General features: G+C 41.6%; 1 protein-coding gene and 1 long non-coding RNA gene across 2 annotated transcripts in view; one reads left to right on the top strand and one right to left on the bottom strand.

The window, feature by feature from the left end:
* The window catches only part of LOC144007694 (asparagine synthetase [glutamine-hydrolyzing]-like), a 34466-nt gene that overhangs the window by 4612 nt on the left and 7792 nt on the right, over positions 1-22062 (top strand). Inside the window, exons 2-7 of the mRNA XM_077507537.1 lie at positions 3661-3916; positions 16225-16462; positions 17247-17432; positions 17512-17613; positions 18338-18465; positions 18588-18714. Coding sequence (XP_077363663.1) covers positions 3668-3916; positions 16225-16462; positions 17247-17432; positions 17512-17613; positions 18338-18465; positions 18588-18714 — 1030 coding nt within the window. The 5' untranslated portion in view covers positions 3661-3667. The remainder of the gene's footprint in view (positions 1-3660; positions 3917-16224; positions 16463-17246; positions 17433-17511; positions 17614-18337; positions 18466-18587; positions 18715-22062) is intronic.
* The window catches only part of LOC144007695 (uncharacterized), a 33961-nt gene continuing 14318 nt past the window's right edge, over positions 2420-22062 (bottom strand). Inside the window, exon 3 of the long non-coding RNA XR_013280313.1 lies at positions 2420-3302. This is a non-coding gene — a long non-coding RNA (uncharacterized LOC144007695). The remainder of the gene's footprint in view (positions 3303-22062) is intronic.

Here is a 22062-nt window from a genome sequence, read left to right as displayed (position 1 = left end):
TGCTAGCAGATCGCCCGAAAAGTTAGAAAAGTAATCTTACTAGCCATCTCTTAGCATGTTAGCGCTTATCTTCACGTTCATTGGAAGACTGTCCAAGACTGTCTTGCATCGGACCCATAGTAGTCGTCATCGTCCGATGAAACGTCATCTGTGCAGACGTGCTCGGTTGTGCACCACTTTTCTCCGGTGTTAGCATCGCTAGCCGGTGGGGCCTTAGGACGTTATTAGCATCGCTAGCCGGTGGGGCCTTAGGACGTGGTCGAAACGGCCGCGTCACCGCTTCAACTATGACTTAACCCCGTCATCACTGTGCTCTTGAGCACTGGTCGATGCTTTTGAGCTTTGAAAATAAGGATCAAGCGTGAGCTGCTTGCCATCTGTAGCCTTTTTGACTCCCTTAGCCAAGTTAGCCATTCTCTCCCCCTCAACACTCTAGCTCAGCCTCTCTTCTTCTACTGTTGTCTCCTACCCGATCTTGTCCAAAAGACTCATCACAGCCATCTAGTGGCCAGGAATACTCATATAGTAACCCGATCGGCTTGATACTTGGAGCACAGCTGCCCAAGGCTTTCCTCCACCCGTTTCCATAAAAAAACATAGTAGACGTCAATTAACGTCTATGGCTGCCAATCCTAGGATTATACTGAACGTTTTTAAACGTTTATGGCGGTCAAAGAGTTAAAAAAAAAAAAAATCTGCGATACAGCGAGACCACGAAAAGTGAACCGCGTTATAGCGAGGGAAGACTGTATAACAACTTGAGCGAGGACTTTTGTGTCGTGCGGTCGCAAGTGCTGCCAAGTCAACGACGGGGGCAGAAGACGAGGATATACGAGGCATGTACCTCTCCTACAAAAATTTTACAAGAAGTTATCGGAACCATTGTCGACAAAACTGAAACATACAGCTAACGTTTGGTTAGCTAGCGGTTAGCATTCGCGCATGTAGCATGTAAACACGGACTTTTTGTAAGTCCGTACATGTAAAAAGAATCCCACAAATAATGACTAACATAAGTAATTTCAATCACAACTAAGTCTAGCCCTTATCATTGTCCAGGCTGAAGCTGATAGTTAAATCTTACCTGATATGAAGTGTGCGCTGCAAACACGAGCATTGTTGATGATAGCCTCAGTCCAGTCCTTTCGCCTAATCGCGTTTAACCACAGCCGTCTGCGATTACTTGACTGGCAGAGGCTGGGTTGCGACAGAATTTCAAGTTTTTGTTTGTTCTGGCAACCAAAAACAAGACATTTTCTCCAGACAACCAGCATTGTTTACTTCTAGCTGGACTTCGTTGCCTCCAGCAGTTGTTTTTGCCTCCAGTAAACACCGTGACGTCATCGTGACGTAGGCCATGAAAGGGTCTATAAGACGGACGTTAGTCCTCCTGTTTCTCCCCTTCAAATCAGCTAGCTTGGTGATTGTCCGTGACTTCTGTGCACCACGTTACACTTTAATGTCCCTGGGATTAAATAAAATAAAATTAGAACAGTTTGGCAAAAAATTCAGTCATAATGCAAGTCAATCCCAGGATTGGTGAACCTGGTTGAGAGCATGGCATCCATAAACTGTCCACCTATCTATTTTCTGAACTATTTATCCTCATCAGGTTTACACATGTCGGCGCTTATCACAGTTGACAACCTGAGCAGGACACCGGCCAATTGCTGAGCACATAGACCAGGGGTGTCAAACTCATATTAGCTCAGGGGCCACATGGAGGAAAATATATGACCAAGTGGGCCGAATCAGTAAAATAATGGTATATAACATAAAAACAATTGCCATCAATTCTACGCAGATTTTCGCTATTTGTGGACCAGCCCTAAATTACGGAGCTCAGCTGTAATCTATTGTTCCAAAAAAGTAACAGGAATGCCAATGGAACACGGTAACACTTTGCCAGTATGAGTTCCGGATATGTTAAATCGACCTGTTTTGCATATATATTGTTCACAGAATGTAATATCTGGCGCAGTTAATGAAGATATAAGGACGTTAATTCTTCTAATTTGTATTTGTGTTACCAGTAATTGAATTTGTGTCGTATTTATACGTTTATCGGTCTATGATTTTATTTTATTTTTTTTCAGAAAAATTTAAACAAACCGTAACTTTAGGTTGTGTGTAAAATAATAACTCTTCCTTGTACAAGTTGCATTGCTCATCTGAGGAATGCTTGCGAGATTACGAATTTATGTTTGGATTGTGGCCGGCTGATTTATTAGTCTGGCATTACAATTTTTTTATTTTTATTTTTTTACTTTACAAAATCATCTCGCGGGCCGGATTAAACCCCTTTGCGGGCCTGATCCGGCCCGCGGGCCTTATGTTTGACACCCCTGACATAGACAAACATTGGCAAACAACCATTCACATTCTAAGGGCAATTTACAATATTCAATGAACTTTTGTTTCTTTTGTATTTAGTTAAAGTACACAACATTATTGCGCTTTCACAGTCAAAGTTGTTTATTCAGTTCTGCCGTCTTGTCATGATGTCATGCTAGTTTACCGCAATGGGTAAAATCTCTTGACTCTTGATTTTTTTTTCCTGTGTAGTGGTGCCATCTTAAACAGCTTTTGTTATTCTTTGCTTTAAATCTTTGCAGAAAATGCCTTGCAGCCAAGTCAAGTTTATTTATAAAGCCCTTAATCACAAAGTTTTAGTCTCAAAGGGCTTCAAATGCCCACTGTTGACAAATGTTCACGACATCCCCTGGTCGACCCGCGAGAGGGCGAGGAAAAACTTAAACAAAAAAAAACCCATCAGGGGAAAAATAAGAAACCTTGAGAAGGGACCGCAAATGTGGAAATCCCCCTTCCATGACCAGGCTGCAATGGATGCCGAATGGGCAACAATTTACACAGAATGTGATGCTAAACAGTATTAACTAGAATAGTGCTAAAGTCCGTTTAGGACAGTGGTGGGCAAAGTCGGTCCTCGGGGGCCAGAGTCCTGCAGGTTTTGTTTCCTTTATCCACCACAGCTGATATATGATCAGCTCATCAGCAAGCTTGATTACGATCCTGTTGATTGGAGTCAGCTTGTGTTGGAAGAGGGAGACCTCCAAAACCTGCAGAACTCCAGCCCTCGAGGACCGATTTTGACCCCCCCCCCCCGATTTAGGAAGTTGAAGCACTGGAAGAAGACGTCGTCAGGGTAGTGGGTCCTCATCCAAACTAGGCCCGGTTGGTCGGTGCAGAAATCTCCATGGAAGCAACTCTAGAGTGATGGTCGGCCTCAGATCTCGACCCATTAGTGTAGAATCCACAAATACTCACTGGAGGCATATTTACTGTTTAAAAAAAAAAATAATTCTCAGAGTGAAAAAATAATTCCATCTTAGTGATTTATTTACATATATACACATTTATTATTTATTTTTAGAAAATGGGGATCCTATAGCTCAGGGGAGTCAAACATATGGCCCGCGGGCCAGATCAGGCCCGCAAAGGGGTTTCATCTGGCCTGTGAGATGATTTTGAAAAATAAAAATATGACCTTCAATATGACCTGGATAAAGAATCTTCGAAATTCAGTCATGCTATGTTGCTGCTATGAAATTCTATTATGAAGAAAAAAAATGTACTGTAATTTTCCTGGTATTTGGCCCTTTTATCACATTAAAAAAATACACGCGTTTGTTACCACAGATCGAAGATGTGCGGTATCTGGGCTGTGTTTGGCAGTGATGAGTGCCTGTCGGCTCAGTGCACCAATGCAATGAGGATCGCGCACAGAGGCCCGGACTCCTTCCGCTTCGAGAATATCAACGGATACGCCAACTGCTGCTTTGGCTTCCATCGTCTGGCTATTGTGGATCAGCTGCATGGCATGCAACCCTTGCATGTGAAGAAATTGCCTTTTTTGTGGCTGTGCTACAATGGCGAGATCTACAACCATCTCACAGTAAGAATATCCAAAATGTTTGCCATTTGCTCTTTGAGGTTATGTTTGGACCACACTAACAGGCACGGATTTCACATAAACTGTAGGAGAAGTGCAATGATAAATCTATTATTGACAGCTAATTGATGACTGAAGTAATCGATAAGTATTTTTATAATTGATTGTTTTTGTTGTTGCACCTTGTTCAATTTAAAGTGGTCCAAATCCTCAAAATTTCAGTCTTTAAACAGTAAATATTCTTTAATTTCTGTAATCCTCCTTGAAAGAAGTCTGATTAATTTTGTGTTTATTCCAAATAAGACATAAAAGCAAACATCTGCTTTTACTTTGGAAAACAACAATCAACATTTTTGTAGTGACCATGCAAATCTTTCTGGCATCTTTGTATGCTCAGAAAAATGTCTGATGGCCAGAAGAAGGCAGTGGAAATGGCTACTGTCGCTTTGAGCACCATCACTGGTGTGCCAGCCGGCCTATCTAAGGCCTGTGATGACATGTCTCTGGTGAGAAAAGACCTAGCAGCATCCAACGTTCCCATAACCAGAATGAGAAGAAACATGGCTACAAACCCAATCAACATGTGATCAATAAATATTATTTGTGAAGATGAACTGATATACCTGTAACTATCAACAACTTTATTATTGGACTGAAACAAACAACATGGAACTCAATCAACTTTGATCAACTAACACCACCGGAAAGATGAACTGATGGAAACATCAACAACTTAAAATCATCTACAGGTGACATTTAATGAACAATTTGCTTGATCATTTGCGTCCTAGTGTAGTATGGGAACAGGAATTAATAAGCTTTGGCTTCATCCTGTCAGCCCTTTTTCTTTTCGGGTATTTTTTATGCTGTAATTGAATGATGAAATGTTCTAATTGTCATAATGATGTCCGAAATTAAAAAAAAATAAAACAAAGTGCTTCACACTGACATGGCATTCACTTCCCTCGTGCAGTGATATAATTTTTATGCCTCTCGCAGTAAATCGAGCCAATTGCTGGCTCCCCCTAGAATTCTGATAACTCAGCCATTTATGAATATTTGTTTACTTTAGACCACTCAAAATGTTCAGTGGCATCAGACCTATGTATACATATATAGTTTTTATTTATTTATTTATTTTGGATGCCCTCTATTGAAAATAAAAGCAATAGTGTACCATGAACGAAAATAACTATGTATGTAATATATAAAAACAAATCCGAGTTGGAGTATTTGGTATCATGCCAAATCCACAAAACGCACGTGGACTGGTTGAGCAAACTCCCACACACCCTCGAGGATCCTGCAGAGGGTCTACAGCTGGTCCACTGTTCCATGGCCAGGACAAACCACACTGCTCCTCCTGAGTCAGAGAACTTCCCGACGGACCCTCCTCTCCAGCACCCCTGAATAGACCTTACCAGGAAGGCTGAGGAGTGTGATCCCTCTGTGGTTGGAACACATCCTCTGGTCCCCCTTCTTAAATAGGGGGACCACCACCGCGGTCTGCCAATCCAGACGCACTGTCCCCGATGTCCATGCGATGCCGTAGAGGCGTGTCAACCACGACAGCCCCACAACATCCAGAACCTTTAGGAACTCTGGGCGGATCTCATCCACCCCCGGGGCCCTGCCACCGAGGAGCTTTCCAATCACCTGAGTGACTTCGACCCCAGAGATAGGAGAGCCCACCTCAGAGTCCCCAGACTCTGCTTCCTCAAAGGAAGATGTGGAATTGAGGAGGTCTTTGAAGTATTCCCCCCACCGACTCACAAAGTCCCGAGTCAAGGTCAGCAGCACCCCATTTCCACTATACACAGTGTTAATGGTGCACTGCTTTCCTCTCCTGAGACGCCGGATGGTGGACCAGAACTTCCTCGAACCCGTCCGGAAGTCGTTTTCCATGGCCTCGCCGAATTTCTCCCATGTTTGAGTTTTTACCTCAGCGACCACCAAAGCCGTGTTACGCTTGACCAGCCGGTACCCGTGAGCTGCCTTCAGAGTTCCACAGGCCAAAAAGCCTGGAGAGGACTCCTTCTTCAGCTTGACGGCATCACTTTACTTACCGCTGGTCAGCGGTTTCAAGGATGGCCGCCGCGACAGTCACCGACCACCTTAGGACCACAGCTCCGATCGGCCGCCTCAAAAATGGAGGCGCGGAGTATGGCCCACTCGGCGTTTTTCCACCGCTGGAACTTTTGGAGAACTTTTCAGTTTACCTTGGTAAAATTCAGTTGGTGCATTTTTCCACCAACAACAATTACCAGAGTCATTAAATTCCCCAAAAGGCATCCAAGTACTATGTCGGCAGCAGGGTCTTGCTGAGCCAGGCAGGAACTGAAGGGGCGGGCTGCAATGACCAAGGCTGATTGGTCAAATTTGGGGGAGTTGTTTTTACATCGGCTGGACTCAATCAAAGTCATTAGAATTAATTACCGAGAACTGCCCCCCAATCATGCCCCTCCAGGTCTCACTGTCATTGCCCACGTGAGCGTTGAAGTCCCTCAGCAGGACGAGGGAGTCCCCAGGGGGTGCTCTCCAGCACACCCACCAAGAACTCCAAATAGGAAATGGGGTGGGTATTCTGAACTGTTGTTTGGTGCAACAAGGAACCGGTGAGTAATTCCGCAAGAACAGAATTAATTGTAGCGTCCATTCATCCATGTTACATTCATCCATGACACATCAGTGTCTGCTGTAGTTTCACTCCAAGTCGGGCTGTTACTACAGCGGGGACGCCACAGAGTGGAGTTTCCTCTGCATTTTATGACGAATTCAGGAAGTTCAATTTAATTCAGAAACACGAAACAAATCAAACAAACACGAGTAAGCTCATCACCGTGGCAATTATTTAATGCCAATTTGCGGCGGTGTCGGCCTTAAACTCGCCAAAACACAACAGCCACGCGCTTAGTGAACACAATTTTTTTTTTTTTTTTCCTCCCTCCGCATCTCATCCCACGCACACATCCACATGTACAGCCGTCGATTTACTCCGCCAAACACAGTTGCCTTCACGGAAACTATCTGGGCGGGGGGGGGGCGGGGAAAAGACAGCTAGGATAGGCTCCAGCACCTCCGCGACCCTTGTAAAGAATAAGTGGTTTGGAAAATGGATGGATGGACATCTGTTGTGTTCGTGTTTTTCCATTTTGCAGTCTCAGCGACTGCACATTATGTAAGTCCAAGTAACACATTGCCAACATCTACTACTGATTTTCTTTTTTTTTTTTTTTTTTTTTAAGAGCTCAGAATTGTTCATTCGGTAGTCTTACCGATTCAACGTCTTGTCATCATTGCTCTTTTTTTTTTTTTTTTTTTTGTGTGTGTGTGTATGTGTGCGTGCGTTTGCGTGTGTGCGTGCGTTTGCGTGCGTGCGCGTGCGTGCGTGAGTGTGCGTGCGTGCAAATACGTATGAATTTATACTCATTCATTCACCTAAAACCTTATAAATATCCCATTACCCTTCGCCTTAACCAGGTACTTCAGAATCTTGCCAGAGTCGTGAGGTTTAAATGGTCAGGAGACCAGAGAAAAGGTCAGAAAAAAAAGAAATAAAGAGAAAAGAAAGGTAAATCAAAGTGAAATCCAGCACCGACCAAACACTTCCTGCCTTCCCCATGATTACAAAATCAAAGTCTTACGCCAACCCCGGAAGCTCTAAATTCCAGCAAATTTAGCGAGATCTCAAGAGACCAGAGGAAAAACTAAAGAGAGGAAGGAGGGAAGGATCGATAAGGCAGAGTGAGATCCATAGAAGCCAGTACATCCAATCCATCAAAGTGAAATCCAGCAACAACCAAACCCCTCCTGCGTGGTTACAAAACCAGAGTCTTATGCCAACCCCAGAAACCTCATACTTCTAATAAATTAAGATCTCAAGTGACCAGAGGAAAAACTAAAGAGAGGAAGGAGGGAAGGATAGATAAAGCAAAGTGAGAACCACAGACACCAGCACCAACTGATTCAAGGGGCTGTGGGAGGGAGAGGGTACTTCTGTTGAGTTTCAGTAGATGCTGGTGCGACGGATCTGGCATGCATAAGGACCACCACCAAAGAAAGAAGCCGTCAACCGCGGTCCAGCAAAGAGACACACCCTTATCCCCCCCAAAAAAATGAATATGTATATGTGTGGTGCATTAAAAAAGGGAATGGAGGGACAAAGTGGTGGGGCAGGGACACAAATGGGGGGGACCACAGCGCTGCCAGGCACTGCAGTCCTTCCCCTCTGATGGCTCCCCGCCCCAACTCACCCCTCCCCTTGGACGTGAGGTGCATTAAAATTGGAGGGGAGTTGAAGGGTGAAGACGGTGTTTCCACCCTTCCCCACCCCACCAAGAAATGTGTTGTGTGCCCTATGTGTATATTTACAAAGTGTATAGTGCAAGCTAGTGAAGTGAGTAAGAGGAGCGACCAGCGGGGCCTCACCCAACCCGGCGGGTGTAGGTGGCACGCCCGCCCCCCAGCACCCCCACCCCCACCCGCCCCCCACCTCATCCACCCGGCACCACAATGGGCGGACAGCCAGCGCAGCAGGGCTACCGGACAGCCCACCGGCCACCGGAGCCCGCCCGGGGCGCCAGGAGTTATACCGGAGTGGGGCAGGCCCCAAACCCTCGCCCGGCCCCCGGAGCCCGACGCCCGGGCCGGGGAGGGAGCCCCAGGCCCAGGGAGAGGGAGGGGGAGGGGCCGCAGGGCAGACAGGGAAGGGGGGGGAAGCGGGGAGAAGACGACAAGAAGGCGAAAGGGCGGCTGCAGGGCAGGAGGGGGGGGGGGGGGGGGGGAGGAGGAGGGAGGGCGACAAGGGAAAAGGGACCGGGAGGCAGAGGAGGATGGGCGGGAGGAGGCGAGGAGGGAGAGGCGACGGGGGGGAGGAAGGGGGAGGGGAGAGGGAACCACGGGGCACACCGGAGGCCCACCCACCCCGAACCGCGCCGCCGGGCACGGAGCAGCGGACCGCGCCGGGACGGCACCACCCCGGGCACCAGGGGAAGCACCCCAACACCGCACCCCACAGGGGGCCCAGGGAGCGGCCAAGACGCAACCGCCACCGAGCAGACAACGGGGGGGGGGGCAGAACCACCCCCGCCCGACCACAGAGGACGGCGTCAAGAAAATTGACTAATTAGCATGCAGTAACACCAAGTGTTGATGCTTAGTGCCCACTAGAAATAGATCTTAAGGAGTTAATGAGTATAGTGTCGTATAGTGTGGTATGCTCGAGCCCACTAGCAGCAACTAGGTTCCTGACTATATAAAAATAAAAACAATCAGATACAAAATACCAAATACAGAAGCAGCGAAAACAGAAGTTGTAACGATGTGGTGGCTCTCGTTAACAGGCAGAATCTTGGCAGGATTAAGTTGCCAAATTGAGATTAAAATATTCTATGTACATAGACCATATTTGTTTAAATCTTGATACTTGATTTTTATTTAAGGCAGAGATTTTTTCCATTGAGATATAATTTATTAGTAAGTTTAACCAGTGGTCGATATTTAGAGATTGTTTATTTTTCCAATTGACAAGGATTATTTTTTTAGCAATAGTAAGGGCTATAAATATAGATTGAGATTGTTTACATGGTAGCTCAGTTATTGTTAAGTCACCTAGTAAACACAATCTTGGAGATAAAGGAAGCCTACAGTTTAATATATCAGCGAGCTTTTCCAAGATTTTAGTCCAGAAATGCAGCACTGGAGTACATGACCATAAAGCATGAAGATAAGTATCGGCAGTGTTTTGTGAGCACTGGAGACAAATGTCGGAGTCAGAGAGTCCCATTTTTTTCATCATATATTGTGTAATATATGTTCTATGAAGTATCTTATATTGGATAAGTTGCAAATTTGTCTGTTTGGTCATTTTAAATACATTTTCACAGATTTGGGTCCAAAAGTCTGGTTCCGGAACTATAGACAAGTCTTTTTCCCATTTTAAAGTCGGTAAATACGTTTTATTTGTGTATAAAAATAACTTATATATTTTTGATATTTTCTTTATTGTTGTTGGAGAAAGCTTTATAATATCTTTAGCTAAGACAGGCAGTTGGAGCGTATCCTGAAGTGTTGGGATTTGTTTCTTAACCATATTTTTAACTTGCAGATAATGTAAGAAATTTCCCTTTTTTATTTCATATTTCTGGACCAAGTTTGTATACGATATAAACTTATTATCTGAGAAAAGATGATGAAGGTGTGTAATTCCTTTCTGCTCCCATAGGCTTAAATGGAACGACTGATTATTAAGTTGAAAGTCGGGGTTATGCCAAATGGGAGAGAGCCCACAGGGCGCCAATTGGGAGTTTGTAATTTCTAATGCCTTCCACCAGGCAGTCAGGGTGGCGGCTATCATTGGGTTTTTAAAACAATTATGTCGTCTTATTGATTTTGTAATAAAGAGTAAATCTGACAGTCTAAGATTATTACAATCCTTCTGCTCCAATTCCAACCAACAGTTAGTATCTCTGTTGGGTTGTGTCCATAGCACAAGATATTGTAGTTGATTAGCTAAATAATAGTACATAAAGTTTGGTGCCTCTAAACCTCCCTTAGATTTACTTTCCTGAAGAGTAGATAGACTAATTTTGGCTTTTTTTTTTATTCCAATAGAATTTTATGATAGCAGAGTCCAGCGATTGGAACCAGTTAGACGTAGGTTTAAATGGAATCATTGAAAATAAATAATTAATCTTTGGTAAAACTTTCATTTTTATAGTAGCTATCCGTCCTATTAAAGAGATCGGAAGATTATTCCAGCGCTCCAGGTCACTACGGATACTATCCAATAATGGTGAAAAATTTTAAGAAGTTAATTCAGTTAACTTAGGTGAAATTTTAACACCTAAGTATTTTAAATTACCTGTAGGAAAGGAGTAGTGTGGATCCTGACTTGTAGGATTCCATGAATTTTCTGTAATAGGTAATAATGTTGATTTTGTCCAGTTAATAGAGTAATCTGATAAGTGAGAGAATTTAGTTATTAATTTAAATGCTTCCCCTAGCGAGATAGCAGGTTCTTCTAAATAGAGTAATATATCATCGGCATATAGATTAATTTTATGTTCTATTGTCCCGGAGTGGATTCCTTGGATCCGTCTATCCTGACGTATAGCTAATGCAAGCGGCTCAATAAATATAGCAAATAATAAAGGAGACATTGGGCACCCTTGTCTTGTTCCCCTTTGTAAAGTAAAACTATGTGATGTAATCCCATTAGTAGTAACTGTAGCTTTAGGAGAATCATATAATATTGAGATCCATTAAATGAATGACTCCCCGAAGCCGAATTTATTTAAGACAGCAAAGAGGAAGGACCAGTTAACTTTATCGAATGCTTTTTCTGCATCCAGCGAAATAACAACTGCCTTTTTATCATACCGCTGTGACATACTAATCAAGTTAAAGAGTCTCCTAATATTATTAGTAGAATGACGACCTTTAATAAAACCTGTTTGATCACTATGAATAATTGTCGAGATTACCGTCTCTAATCGAGATGCCAAGGCCTTAGCGATAATTTTAATATCGGTATTAATTAGTGATATCGGTCGGTAACTTGACGGGAGGGTAGGGTCTTTTTCTGGCTTTAATAAAAGTTTAATTGCTGCTATATTCATATCTTGACGTATATCACCTTTACTTTTAATTTCAGTTACGACTCTTAGAAATAATGGAGCAAACATTAACCAGAAATGTTTAAAAAATATAGCCGGAAAGCCGTCTGGACCAGGTGCTCTGCCATTAGGCATACTGTCTAAAGCACGATACAACTCATCTATAGTAACTACTGATTTTCAAAGTCTGGGCACCTTAATGTAGCTTCCTCCAGAATTTCCGTGTGCATGCTGAGTGTCTGGTCTATAAAGCATTTACAGGACGTGCTTGCAGAGCTCAAAGTGTAAGGTAAAGTTATAGAATAACCTGAGAGATATTCCAACTCACGCACAAACGTTGTGACCGAGGGACACCTGCACTAAACACTAAACTCTGCAAAAAAAAGTTGCTTGCTGCAAAGAATTTGCACCAATACTGCCACACATCTGTGGTTTCTGAGATTCAAGTCCGGCCCACGGGCTGTAGTTTGGGGACCCCTGCTCTATTTACAGAGAAGCAAAATATATGAATTGACGACAAAATTGAAATTATTCAAAGCCCATATGAGATGTGGGATGATGATAAACATTGGTCCCACTGACCTGTTTCCTGGCCACACTGACATCTGCTTTGGGGACATTGACTCTTATTTAATACAAAGCCCTGGGCTAAGCTGGGTAAGCTGCGTTCGCTAATCAATACAAACATGACTTTATCCTTCCAAATATTCAAAAGTTATATGCAATAGTGTTAAAATGCTAAAATACAATATTGAGCCTAAAGTGTATTGAGCCTAAAGTGTAAACACAGAATTGTCAAACATAAAATATCTCAAATAAAGCAATGTTGTCATGTCTGCGGTCACGCCAGGGTTAAGTTTGAGTTCACATTTCACTTTGATGGATTGGATGTACTGGCTTCTATGGATCTCACTCTGCCTTATCGATCCTTCCCTCCTTCCTCTCTTTAGTTTTTCCTCTGGTCTCTTGAGATCTCGCTAATTTGCTGGAATTTAGAGGCTTCCGGGGTTGGCGTAAGACTTTGATTTTGTAATCATGGGGAAGGCAGGAAGTGTTTGGTCGGTGCTGGATTTCACTTTGATTTATCTTTCTTTTCTCTTTATTTTTTTCTGACCTTTTCTCTGGTCTCCTGACCATTTAAACCTCACGACTCTGGCAAGATTCTGAAGTACCTGGTTAAGGCGAAGGGTAATGGGATATTTATAAGGTTTTAGGTGAATTAATGAGTATAAATTTATATGTATTTGCACACACGCGCACGCACGCAAACGCACGCACACATACACACACAAAAAAAAAAAGAGCAATGATGATAAGACGTTGAATCGGTAAGACTACCGAATGAACAATTCTGAGCTCTTTATAAAAAAAAAAAAAAGTTTGAGTTCAAGTGTCTGTTTTGTACTGATGTAACAAGTGTCTGTTTTGAACTGATGTAACCATCATCTGGTTTCAACTGGAAAAACGCTATGTGATTATGTGATGTCAGGACCCGTGTGATGTCAATCTTTAATCCTTTACTTAGTGGCAACCAATCAGATCGATTCACTGTCTGTAGTAGCGTTCTGAGAAGTGTTTGTGTTTGCCGGATTATTGCCTTCTGTTCATCTGTGCAACTCTCTTTGTTTCTCATCTAGTCAAGTTTGTTACATGCCTCTCGATCTGAATAAATAGTTAAAATATTATTTGTGTCTGCGCTTTGGGATCCAACCTTCAGCACATAGCAGATGTGGCTCCTACACCCTGCAAGGTGGAAAGTCACAATTTCCTCAGGTCCATGCTATATTCATATCTTGACGTATATCACCTTTACTTTTAATTTCAGTTACGACTCTTAGAAATAATGGAGCAAACATTAACCAGAAATGTTTAAAAAATATAGCCGGAAAGCCGTCTGGACCAGGTGCTCTGCCACTAGGCATACTGTCTAAAGCACGATACAACTCATCTATAGTAACTACTGATTTTCAAAGTCTGGGCACCTTAATGTAGCTTCCTCCAGAATTTCCGTGTGCATGCTGAGTGTCTGGTCTATAAAGCATTTACAGGACGTGCTTGCAGAGCTCAAAGTGTAAGGTAAAGTTATAGAATAACCTGAGAGATATTCCAACTCACGCACAAACGTTGTGACCGAGGGACACCTGCACTAAACACTAAACTCTGCAAAAAAAAGTTGCTTGCTGCAAAGAATTTGCACCAATACTGCCACACATCTGTGGTTTCTGAGATTCAAGTCCGGCCCACGGGCTGTAGTTTGGGGACCCCTGCTCTATTTACAGAGAAGCAAAATATATGAATTGACGACAAAATTGAAATTATTCAAAGCCCATATGAGATGTGGGATGATGATAAACATTGGTCCCACTGACCTGTTTCCTGGCCACACTGACATCTGCTTTGGGGACATTGACTCTTATTTAATACAAAGCCCTGGGCTAAGCTGGGTAAGCTGCGTTCGCTAATCAATACAAACATGACTTTATCCTTCCAAATATTCAAAAGTTATATGCAATAGTGTTAAAATGCTAAAATACAATATTGAGCCTAAAGTGTATTGAGCCTAAAGTGTAAACACAGAATTGTCAAACATAAAATATCTCAAATAAAGCAATGTTGTCATGTCTGCGGTCACGCCAGGGTTAAGTTTGAGTTCACATTTCACTTTGATGGATTGGATGTACTGGCTTCTATGGATCTCACTCTGCCTTATCGATCCTTCCCTCCTTCCTCTCTTTAGTTTTTCCTCTGGTCTCTTGAGATCTCGCTAATTTGCTGGAATTTAGAGGCTTCCGGGGTTGGCGTAAGACTTTGATTTTGTAATCATGGGGAAGGCAGGAAGTGTTTGGTCGGTGCTGGATTTCACTTTGATTTATCTTTCTTTTCTCTTTATTTTTTTCTGACCTTTTCTCTGGTCTCCTGACCATTTAAACCTCACGACTCTGGCAAGATTCTGAAGTACCTGGTTAAGGCGAAGGGTAATGGGATATTTATAAGGTTTTAGGTGAATTAATGAGTATAAATTTATATGTATTTGCACACACGCGCACGCACGCACACATACACAAAAAAAAAACAAAAAAAAAAAAAAGAGCAATGATGATAAGACGTTGAATCGGTAAGACTACCGAATGAACAATTCTGAGCTCTTTATAAAAAAAAAAAAAAGTTTGAGTTCAAGTGTCTGTTTTGTACTGATGTAACAAGTGTCTGTTTTGAACTGATGTAACCATCATCTGGTTTCAACTGGAAAAACGCTATGTGATTATGTGATGTCAGGACCCGTGTGATGTCAATCTTTAATCCTTTACTTAGTGGCAACCAATCAGATCGATTCACTGTCTGTAGTAGCGTTCTGAGAAGTGTTTGTGTTTGCCGGATTATTGCCTTCTGTTCATCTGTGCAACTCTCTTTGTTTCTCATCTAGTCAAGTTTGTTACATGCCTCTCGATCTGAATAAATAGTTAAAATATTATTTGTGTCTGCGCTTTGGGATCCAACCTTCAGCACATAGCAGATGTGGCTCCTACACCCTGCAAGGTGGAAAGTCACAATTTCCTCAGGTCCACAGAGTTCCTATATTTAAGTGATTTTCCTAACAGGGGACAGTCATGTTGAATGTGGTTGAGAGATACTCAGTATGTTAACATGATTAAAAAAAAAAAAAAAAGTCTGGTTCAACCTAATGTTTCTATTTTGTTTTTAATCACGCACTGACCAGAAAACAGATGTGCATAAAAAAAAAAATCGGTGAATGAATTTGAGGAGTTAGAAATCCTGTTATAGTCGTCCCGTAACCAAAACACATATTTTGGAGGTTTTCTATTTATGTTTGTGACTGAGAAATGAGACTATAGAGCAGGGGTGTCCAAACTTTTTCCTCTGAGGGCCACATACAGAAAAATAGAAAGCCGCAAGGGCCACTTTGATTTTTTCTTAACACATTCATTGCCAGACTAGCAAAAAATGCATCATTTGACGTCTTTTTCTGTCAATGGTAGTGAATGAGTTAAACTTGGTAAAAATCAATGAAGCAATTATAAATTGTTGACATCATGTACAGTTACTTATTGAAAACTGCTAACAGCCACAAGGCAAATAGTGACCCCTGTGTGCCACTATAATAGATACGCCTCTCCACTGAGCAGCAGCTGAATCCCAACTTGACATTCTGAACCACAACAAGAACAATCGGTCGTCAACTTAACAACCATTAATTTAATGTGATGTTTTCACAAATTGGACCTTGACACTAAGCAACGAGCGGATGAAACTATTTTTATTTCTAGAACTGAATTATTAGGTGCAAATTTGTGTCTTTGCGTAGCTATAAATGTTTAATCCACACTTTTTTTTTTTTTGAACAGCATTGAAAAATTATTTTTATTATTTGCCGCGGGCCACCAAAAAATGTATGGCGGGCCGCAAATGGCCCCCGGGCCGTAGTTTGGACACCGCTGCTATAGAGGAACATCCAAAGTGTACCACTATCCCAATACTTGTTCTGCTTCCAATTTGTAATTTATAAGTGGCAACCAAGAACTTGCCAACCATCTGACTTTAAATTACTAGTTTTCTTTTCTTTTCAACTACACTCTGCTCATCATTTATTGTTTATGTGCATTAAAAATCTTGTGTAAAATATATTCTCTCTCTGTCACCATGTAATTTCTTCTTCAACTGTTCTTTCACTTTCAGCTAACGAAGCAATTTGAGTTTGATTGCCAGACAGAAGTCGATGGTGAGGTTTTGCTCCATTTGTATGATCGCTTTGGCATTGAGAAGGCGGTGTCTCTCCTGGATGGCGTTTTTGCTTTTGTTCTGTTGGACACTTCTAACGGAAAAGTGTGCCTTGGAAGGGACACATATGGTGTGCGTCCTTTGTTTCGACTTCTTACTGACAGTGGATTACTTGGAGTCAGTTCTGAAGTCAAAGGTAATGGAATACAGACAGTGAACCCCCGCTATTTGCAGGAGATAAAACCGAGCTATGGCTGACACCCAAGATGGTGGCAAAGTTCCACATGACGCTAATTCATGTCATTCAAAATACTGTAGTTCAGTGTTTCTCAATTCCGGTCCTCAGGCCCCCCTCGCCAGCCTGTTTTCCACGTCTCCCAATTGCCAATGCAGCTGATTCCAATGACAATTAATCAGCCAGCTCTGGAGAAGCCTGATAACGATCCTCACCTGCGTTGCAATTGGGAGATGTGGAAAACAGGCTGGCTAGGGGGGCCTGAGGACCGGAATTGAGAAACACTACTGTAGTTCCTTGGCACCAATATGCTACTAGATGGTCGAGAAGCGCTACATCAAGTTCTTCAACTTACTTCTGCATAGTTCCTTTGCACCAAAATTCCACAAGATGGAGCCTAAGTGATGATGTTATATGAGGCACGGCTTTGGCCTGAGCAGAAAAAAACAATGACTAGGTGAAGGAGCCTTAACTCGATTCATCATATAGTTCTTTGGCACCAAGATGTCACAAATTCACGCCTAAGTAATATTACATGAGGCATGGTTTTGGCCTGAGCTAGAAAACGGCTTATAGGTGAGTTTTCAGCGAATAATGCATGATAGGTTAAAAAACAAACAAACAACAATTTGCTAATCAAAGATGCGTATCTCAAACCTCGGATATGCGGGGGTTCACTAACATTTTTAATTAGGGGGAAGATATTGTGAGTTTGTTTTATTTAACAGAGTTGTTTTTCTTCCAGGTCTTCTGGATGTTATTCCTGCGTTGGACAATCCTGCCAAAATAACCCCCTTTCTCCCAGGACATTTTGAGGTCTTTGATTTGAATCCCAGAGGCAAAGTGAAATCCATTCAGATGAAGCAATTTCATGAATGCGCGAATGAGCCCGCTCACGCCATCTATGACACTGTGGGGAGACTGCCAACAGGTAAGTACTGACCTTTATCACTGAATTTGTCTCACTTTAACAAGAAAAAAGCTTAAATGTCATCATTGAAATTTCCTAGGTTTTGATGAAGAAATTGTGAAGGCCAATATCAGAAGCCTGTTTGAAAATGCAGTTCGGAAACGTCTCATGGCCACGAGGAGGATTGGTTGTCTTCTTTCAGGTATTTTCAAAGCATTTTTCTATTCAAGTCATGTCAAGTTTATTTATACAGCCATTAACATTAGCTTACTAAGATAGTATTAGACTTAGACTTGACTTTATTGAACCCTTTGGGATGGCTCTCTCTGGGAAATTTACATATCCAGCAGCAATCAGAACAGATAATAAAATAAAAAATAATTCAATCAATCAGTAAGTAAGGTTATTACACCAGAAACTGAATTAAATTACAGTACAGTAAAGTGCCATATTTGTGAAGTGAAGTGCAAGCTTCACCCTCCTCCCCCCCAGTGAGGAGTTGTCGAGTACAAAGGCACGGTGGACAAAAGAGTTCTTTAGTCTGTTGGTCCGGCACTTGGGGAGCGTCAGCCTTCTACTGAACAGGCTCCTCTGAATGCCGATGACAGTGTGCAGAGAGTGGCTGCTATTGTCCGTAATATCGAGCAGTTTGTCCAGAGTTAATCAATTGGCCAAGATGGAGACCGCACTTATGAGAATCCTGTGCGTACCTAATCCATTCGCGATAAGGAATTATGTCTCATATCTCATATCAAATATGAGAACATCCACCACAGTCTCTTTGTGAATCAATGTAGAAGATGTATATCTGAGATAAGTACTCTATTTGTAATCAATACATGCACAAAAAGCAATCAAGACCAGCAGGAGAGAGTTGTTTTTGCGAATGTTTTGAGAATTCTTAATCTTAACGTTCTGCTATTCAGGGGGTCTGGATTCTAGTTTGGTTGCTGCGACATTGGTGAAGCTGGCAAAAGAAGCGGGGCTGAAATATCCTATTCAAACATTTTCAATTGGGTCAGAGGACAGCCCGGACATCATAGCTGCCCGTAAGGTAAGTGTTTTGAATTTATGGCTAACAGAAGTAAACACCAATTCTATTATTTTTTCTTCTTAGTTTTCATACTAGTTTATGTATACAGTATCTTTCAGTCAAAACTGTTTTGTGTGTCCAAGGTTGCAGCTTACATTGGCAGTGAACACCACGAGGTGAACTTTACTGCAGAAGAAGGGATTCAGGCTGTGGAGAAAGTTATTGTAAGCCTCGAGACTTACGACATTACTACCATACGGGCCTCTGTTGGTGAGTGAAAACTGAAGCCTTTTTCTTTTTTAAAGGGTTACATGACGGTATTTCAAGACTTTCCAACAGTTAACTATAAGCATAAAATGATTGAATCTTAACTTTGACACCATGACAATGTATTTTTTTGCTTTGCTGGTTGTTCTTCTAACGCAGAAGTAAAATGCCCGTTTCAGTAAAAATCAGCCTAGTGTGGTTGACACGCTCCCGGTAAGCTAGTTGCAGCTTGCTGCTTGGTCTCTGCGTTTGAGCACTCCTCTGAATTGACACGTAACTTGACGGAAGCAAATTCTTCAATAAACATTTGAAACAAAACCAGCTTCTTGCCACAAGAAACCGGTGGAGGAGGAGGGAAGGTGAGAGGAGAGGAGATAGGAAAAAAAGAAACAAGACTGAGTGGGTCGTGAACCAGGTACCTGCTGCTTACAAGGCAAGCATGCTAACCACTACACTATTCAGCCAGGTAGGTTAGTAAAAGTTTTACTTGTAGTTTACACAAGTGTCAGCCAGAACCTGGGATTTTAAGACGGACATTTATCATTGCACTTTGGCATCGCAAAGGTTAAGGATAATGGGGTATATGCCACGGAAGAGGCGGGACGTGATTTTTGCACATCAGTTTATTTCCGCAACCGAGGGGCACAAAGTCGGAAGCACAAGTATTTTTGACGCAGCCCACACGTTGCAAGTAATAGTAATAGTTTTTTTTGGGTTTTTTTGTATGTGTATAACTTGTGCACAATATTTAAAAACCACCATGGGAGCAACGTCATCTGAAGGTGCTTTTCTGTTGGCTGCTGCTAGATGACGTCACTGTGTGACATACTTTCAAACGTCGTTATTCCGGTTTATATCAAAATAAATCTACTAAAAAAAATCACATTTAAAATCATCCCCAAAGGCTGATGCATTAAATTAATTACCAAAGACTAAAACGAAGGACATGTTTGCTATAATTATAGTTAGTTTTAGTTAGTAAACATAAAATGTAGTTTCAGTTAGTTTTCATTTTTTTAAAAGCATTTTCGTTTTTGTTTTATTTCGGTAACAATACTATTTTTTGAATTTTCGTTTTTTAAAAAAATTTTTTTTATTAGTTTTAGTTAGCTAAAATAACCTTGAATTGCACCAGTTTTTCGATACCCTCCCTTCTTACTTTGACCATCTCCAAACATTTTTGTTGACCATGTCCAAACATTTTTTGTTTTGTTTATTTTAGTTAACATTTTTGTTTTGTCTATTTTAGTTGAACTGAGTCAAATGCCAGTTTTAGCATATGTCGCTGGCCACTGAAAAATGGACGGTGGGCCGCAAATGGCCCCCGGGCCGTAGCTTGGACACCACTGCATAAGTCGGTCGAAGACCGTACTCCAAAACGATGTGCAAATTACGTCAATTAATTGGACCTCATTCCGACGTCAATATGCAGTTACATATTGTAGTCACCCTGCTCCACGGACGTGAACCTGATTCAAGTTATTATTGTGCTGCGGGAGTGGATGTGGAAAGGTTTTGCGCTGAGGCAGAAGTGCCGCTTTCATGCCATCGATCATCCAATCACAAAGTAATAGCCTTTGTGTGTTTTTAAGAACTATAGTACGTGTATTTATTTAATTTTAACACTCTGTAACTCATTCAGTCCCCAAAACGTGTAAACACGTTTTAAAATACTTTTGTCCTTGTCTCCCACAAAGGTGCTTTACAATGGATACATTATTCATTCACTTACACATTCACACTGGTGGTGGTAAGCTACTTAAGTAGCCACAGCTGCCCTGGGGCAGATTGACGGAAGCGCGGCTGCCAGTCCACGCTGACGGCCTGTCTGACCACCACCAAACATTTGCACTTTTCAGACACTAGAGTGAGTGGCACAGTAAGATAATTTTATTAACTTGAAATAAGAAAAATGTGTAGATCTATATTGTTAAACTAAGGTTTAGGCACTTATTGCAGCAACAAATCAAGGAAGTTAAATCTTAAAATAAGCTTCATGCGCATATTCTAAGCAACAAAACAGTCAATTAAACCTTAAAATAAGCCATTAACTCATTCCCTCCCAGCCATTTTCACATTTCGCAATCCCGTTCGCTCCCGGCTGTTTTACTGGATTTTGACTGATTTTGCATGGCCCACAGAATATTGTGTTCTATTCCTATAAAAGCATGGAACCTATCAAAAGAAAGATTAAAGTCTCTTCTTTCATCAGGAAAAAAAGTGTTTCTATCTGCTTCCGTTTTGCAGCAATTAGCATTAGAAGAGAGCTAAGTTTTATCAGTTTTCACAAATCTATTTAAAATTGTAATTGAGCTTTTTTCTACATGGCCCTGGTTGATCTCCGTTGCTCTGCTGCCACCTGCTGGCCGTTTGTGTAATAACTACCATTTCTGCACTGCCTTATGTATGCTCTAGCATAAAAACAAAACAACGTATAAATACGTCTTTGGGACACTTAAAACTTAAAAAAAAATCGTATTTACACGTTGTTGGGAGCAAATGAGTTAACACTTGTGGCCTTATTTCAAGTTAATTTAAGTTAATTAAATTAAGTCTTTAAAAACGCTAATTCTAAGCTACAAAACAATTAGTTAAATCTTAAAATAAGCTTGAAACACGCATATTAAAGTGTAAATGCCTTTTATTGTTGCTTAGAATAAGCTGACAATACCTATAAGCATCAATTCAAGGCGGACATTCTTAAAAGATTTTTTATATAATCATGAAAAATTGAAAAAAATATTGAATTGAGAAGAAAAAAAAAAAGAGAAAAAGTATCGAAACAGAGCATTAAGTGTTGATATTTAAATTGAGTGTCAAGCAGGGATATAACGGACCCCATTTTTAATTGCAATTGTTATGGACCTAGCCAAGGATTGAACCCACATCCTCCCTGTATGAGAGTAGACACTCTACCACTAGACCACTAAGATGGTACTATATTTACGGGAGAGAGGAAAAATTAGCTTGGCACCGTAATTTCCGGACTAAGCCGCGACTTTTTTTCATACGCTTTCAACCCTGCGGCTTATACAATGATGCGGCTAATTTATGCATTTTTTTTTCTAACGGCCGCCGGGGGCGCTCGAGCAGAAAAGATAAGAGTTAGACAGGTGGAATATATGTGTCGAGGAAGACGCAAGTTTCATGTAACTTCACACTTTGTGCATGAATAAAATTTGCATGAACAGACCCTCATCATGGAAAATACAAGAAGTCTCAGTCTCAGTGACTTTTACTGGTATGTTATTTTTAACCAGACCTGTTTGTGCTGTGTTACTACTGTGTTACTGCCGCGTCACAGGCACTATTTGGAAAGAAAAGCTAAGGTATATTGTTAAACCTTTGAAA

The sequence above is a fragment of the Festucalex cinctus genome, chromosome 19 (assembly GCF_051991245.1).
Source record: "Festucalex cinctus isolate MCC-2025b chromosome 19, RoL_Fcin_1.0, whole genome shotgun sequence".
Classification (NCBI taxonomy): Eukaryota; Metazoa; Chordata; class Actinopteri; order Syngnathiformes; family Syngnathidae; genus Festucalex; species Festucalex cinctus.
This window is presented reverse-complemented; position numbering and strand designations above follow the sequence as displayed.